The sequence below is a fragment of the Cebus imitator genome, unplaced genomic scaffold, assembly GCF_001604975.1.
Source record: "Cebus imitator isolate Cc_AM_T3 unplaced genomic scaffold, Cebus_imitator-1.0 Scaffold110, whole genome shotgun sequence".
Taxonomy (NCBI): Eukaryota; Metazoa; Chordata; class Mammalia; order Primates; family Cebidae; genus Cebus; species Cebus imitator.
The window spans coordinates 2,533,191-2,537,457 of NW_016107425.1; the positions used below are offsets into that span (position 1 = coordinate 2,533,191).

Here is a 4,267-nt window from a genome sequence, read left to right on the forward strand (position 1 = left end):
AGCGCCGCCTTGTCCTTGAGTCTTTGGCTGAGACTGGGAGGGCTGCGGAAGCAGGAAGGTGGGAGCTGTTTCAAAAGGGCTGGGGAAGGGGACGCTCCACACCGCCTCGCCTCTTAGTGTCCCGGGTCCCGACGTGCGCCGGGACCGCAGCCACGCGCACCCCACAACCAGCCAGCGGCGGCGGGATCTCGGCGCCGGTTACGCAGCTGCGCGCTCTCCGCACCTCGTGTTCCGCGGGGCTGGGCGGGACTCCGGCGACGGGGCGGGCCCCGCGAGCGCCCGCCCCTTTTCTCTCCCCGCCTCCTTCCCGCTCCGCGCACGGCCCAGCGGCGCAGGGGGCCGGGCTCCGGTGAGGGGGCGGGGGCCGCGCCGGTGACAGCCGCTGCCCGCCCCTGCGGTCAGCCACGTCCCTCACGTACCACTCGGCGGTGCCGCGGAGCGGGGACCTGGCGCCCGGGCTCTGACTCCTCCGGCGGGGCTCGGCATGAGGCTGGCGCGGCTGCTTCGCGGAGCTGCCTTGGCCGGCCCCGGCCCGAGGCTGCGCGCCGCCGGCCCCGGCGTCACCCGCAGCCTCAGCTCGGACTCGGGCTCCAGCCCGGCGTCCGAACGCGGCGTTCCGGGCCAGGTGGACTTCTACGCGCGCTTCTCGCCGTCCCCGCTCTCCATGAAGCAGTTCCTGGACTTCGGTGAGTGCGGCCCGCAGCTCGGGCCTTTGTGAGCGGTCGCGAGTGGGGAGCTGCGGCCGCTCTCCGAGTCCCGGTCTGCGCCGGCCGGCTCTCGCCGGAGGCGCACCCCTCCTCCTCAGCGTTTCCGCCCCCAGGGCCTTAGGTGCTTCCTTCCTCTCTCGGGGTGCCGAGGCTGGCGGGCGGCGTAAATAACCGGGGGCGTGTGACTTTGACAGTTATTGTTGAAAACAAACCAGCTGGGCCGCGGAATGACCTCCCGCCTTCCGACGCACGTGTGCAGGTGCGCGCTCGGCCAGGCCCCTTCCGAGGAGTCGTGCCCGGGTGGAAGGCCGAGCGTGGGCACCCCCGAGAATCGCGTTTCGCTTCCGCGCAGTGATGATGAATGCTCAGTTTTGCATATGACGATTGCACAGAATTGGCGTGATGATTTGGAAGGCAGGTTATAACTGGCCCAACGTTTCTTAGAATGTTTTCCTTGCCAGTGGCTCAAGACTGTTTGCACTAACAGCACATTTCATCATCAGCAAGTAAGTCTTGAGCACGTGTTGAATACATGAGGACAAAATGCTGTGAAGTTTACCACATATTATCTTGGTTTTCTCTAGAAGCTGTTCAACAAATTGCAGAAGGAATTGCAAATTGAGGCATTTTAACTTTGACTTCCTATATGAAAGCAATGAGGGGAAAAGGGAAAACCTTAATGAATTCATAAAATTTGAGTACAAAGGTTTTTCTTCTGCATTGTGGCTTCTTCATTGAATGATACCTGCGTGACTGGCAAGTTTAAATTGCGGTTTACAGTGGCATAAGTTTTGCCTCAAAGCTTTCGGTTTTTGTTTTGACTTTAAAATGACTCTAGTTTGAGGAATGGGCGAATTTGGTGTTGTTCCTAAGTATGCCATGAAACTTTAACAAGCTGTTTTCTTTTAATACCTTAATTTCTACTACTGACAATCTAGTTTTTGCTAACTTTTTCTCTGCTAAAGCAGCAAGAATAGTAAGTTTCAAATGCATTACTGGAATAATAAGACCTTTTAGTTTAACTTTAAATGGAGCTGTTTGCCAAAGGACATTCTACAATGATTCTGCTTAGGGAGTGATATGGGATCCTGATATGGGAGTGGAGAGGGCTGGAGGCTTTCTCCGGACGATTGAATAGGAGTTACTTGAAGATGGTACTAACAGGCAGTGATGGTTTTCGCTTTCTGTTGCCTGAAAGCTTTCCTCTGCACTTACTCCTTTTTTTTCCCATATATATACACGTGTGAAACCTGCGCTTAAGACCTGCACTTATTCTTTGCTTATGGTAATCAGCATTAGTGGTTCTATATGGAATCTGTGAATCTTCCTATGCAAACATCAAAATTTCCCGTTTTTCTTTTATTTGAGACAGGGTTTTACTCTGTCACCCAGGCTGGAGTGCAGCGGTGCTATCATAGCTCACCGTAACCTCAAATTTCTGCCCGAGCTTCCCAAGGCTAGAACTACAGGCAAGCACCACCATGCCTGACTATGTTTTAGTTTTTATAAATATGAGGTCGCACTGTGTTGCCCAGGCTTGTCTTGAACTCCTGGGCTCAAACAGTCCTCCTGCCTTGGCCTCCCAAAGTGCTGGGATTATAGGCATGAGCCACTGCCGGGCCCGCTGTTTCTACTTTTCAATTTATTTTATTTTTTTTTTAAGGCTAGTCAAGTGAAGCAGTGGGAGTGGACAAGGAACAAAGAATCTGTAACTGGTAGTGATCAATTAGTTGTAAACACCACTGCATTCAAACCAGCCTAAAGTTTCTGTTTCTTAGACAGGCATTTTCCCTTTTTAAACCTAGCGTTAGAAAACAGATTTTCTAAATGATAGCAGCAACAGGGTGTACAGGATAGACTTTTTCAGGTTCTTCTGTTAATTTTATAAAATTACCCCGACATGCTCAGGTTACCTAACTGCTAAAATGGGTGATCACTATGAGGATGCATGTTAGGGAGACAAAAAAGTATTGTAATTGCTGTACAGAGCCTTTAGAAGGTCATATCTCTGAAGGCTGGATTATCTCATCCCTTGCCTCCCAAAGGCAGGGATATCTTTGCCTCCTATTCCCAGCGCCATTGTAGTGATTCTACCCCTCTGACCTTGCCAGATAACTCCCTCTCTCTTTCTCTCTGCCTCCTGCCTTGTTTTGCCTTATGGCTTCTACTTACTGCTTTACCCATCATGTTTGGTTTCAGGATCAGTGAATGCTTGCGAAAAGACATCATTTATGTTTCTGCGGCAAGAGTTGCCTGTCAGACTGGCAAATATAATGAAAGAAATAAGTCTCCTCCCAGACAATCTTCTCCGGACACCATCTGTTCAATTAGTACAAAGCTGGTAAGATTCTCATCTTGTGTTTGCAATTTTGATGGAGTTGGGAACTTTATTCAGTGTTACAGCAGGCAAATGCTTTTTTATTCTTCAGTGGAATCCTTTTTTTTTTTTTTTGAGACGGAGTTTTGCTCTGTCGCCAGGCTACAGTGCAGTGGTATGATCTCAGCTCACTGCAACCTCCATCTCCCTGGTTCAAGCGATCCTCCTGCCTCAGCCTTGCAAGTAGCTGGGGTCACAGGCATGCACCACCATGCCCAGCTAATTTTTGTATTTTTAGTAGAGACGGGGCTTCACTGTGTTGGCCAGCATGGTTTCAATCTCCTGACCTTGTGATTCGCCCGCCTCAGCCTTCCGAAGTGCTGGTATTACAGGTGTGAGCCACCGTGCCCAGCTGGAATATTTTTTCTTTTTATTTTTTTTTTCTTTTTTTTTTAATAAGACGGGGGGGGGTTTCACCATGTTGGTTATCCTGGTCTTAAACTCCCAACCTCAGGTGATCCGCCCTCCTTGGCCTCCAAAGTGCTTGGATTACAGGCATGAGCCACCATGCCCAGCCCCAGCCGGAATCTTAAGGTAGTAGCAGTATTCTTCTTTTGGCTGGGGGTGGGTGGGGGCAATGTATTTGGGCTTCTGCCCTGAATCCTGGACTCTACAACTCCTTGATATTGAGAAAACCAATCATAACTGCACTGAAATACAGATGCCAAATTTAAGATTTATGTTAGAATATCTACGGGGATATTATAAGAAAAATGTCTGCAGTTTGTGGATAAATAGATATTTATGTATATTGCCTTTAATCCCTTCAGCAACCTTGCAGGGTATGTATGATTCCATTTTATTTATTGTTGTTGTTATTTTTATTTACTTTTTTTTTTTTTTGAAGCAGAGTCTTGCTCTTATAGGCACCCATCACCATACCTGGCTAATTTTTGTATTTTTAGTAGAGACCAGGGTTTCACCAGGCTGGCCTCAAACTCCTGACCTCAGGTGATCCTCCCACCTCGGCTTCTCAAAGTGCTGGGATTACAGGTGTGAGCCCCTGCACCTGGCCTATTTACTTATTTTTTCTGTTGCCCAGGTTGGAGTGCAGTGGTGATCACGACTTGGCTCACTGCAACCTCCGCCTCCCCAGCTCAGGTGATCCTCTCACCTCAGCCTCCTGAGTAGCGGGGACCACAGGCGCAAGCCACACCCAGCCAATTTTTATATATATATATAT

General features: G+C 49.9%; 1 protein-coding gene across 2 annotated transcripts in view; it reads left to right on the forward strand.

Moving 5' to 3' along the window:
• The first annotated feature begins 300 nt into the window (after window positions 1-300).
• PDK1 (pyruvate dehydrogenase kinase 1) overlaps window positions 301-4,267 on the forward strand; it is a 37,462-nt gene continuing 33,495 nt past the window's right edge. Inside the window, exons 1-2 of one of the 2 annotated variants that reach the window (XM_017538226.2) lie at window positions 301-686; window positions 2,907-3,048. In XM_017538226.2, coding sequence (XP_017393715.1) covers window positions 485-686; window positions 2,907-3,048 — 344 coding nt within the window. In that variant the 5' untranslated portion in view covers window positions 301-484. Of the gene's footprint in view, window positions 687-953; window positions 1,214-2,906; window positions 3,049-4,267 lie in introns of those variants that run through there. The other variant, XM_017538227.2, reaches the window with a different exon arrangement.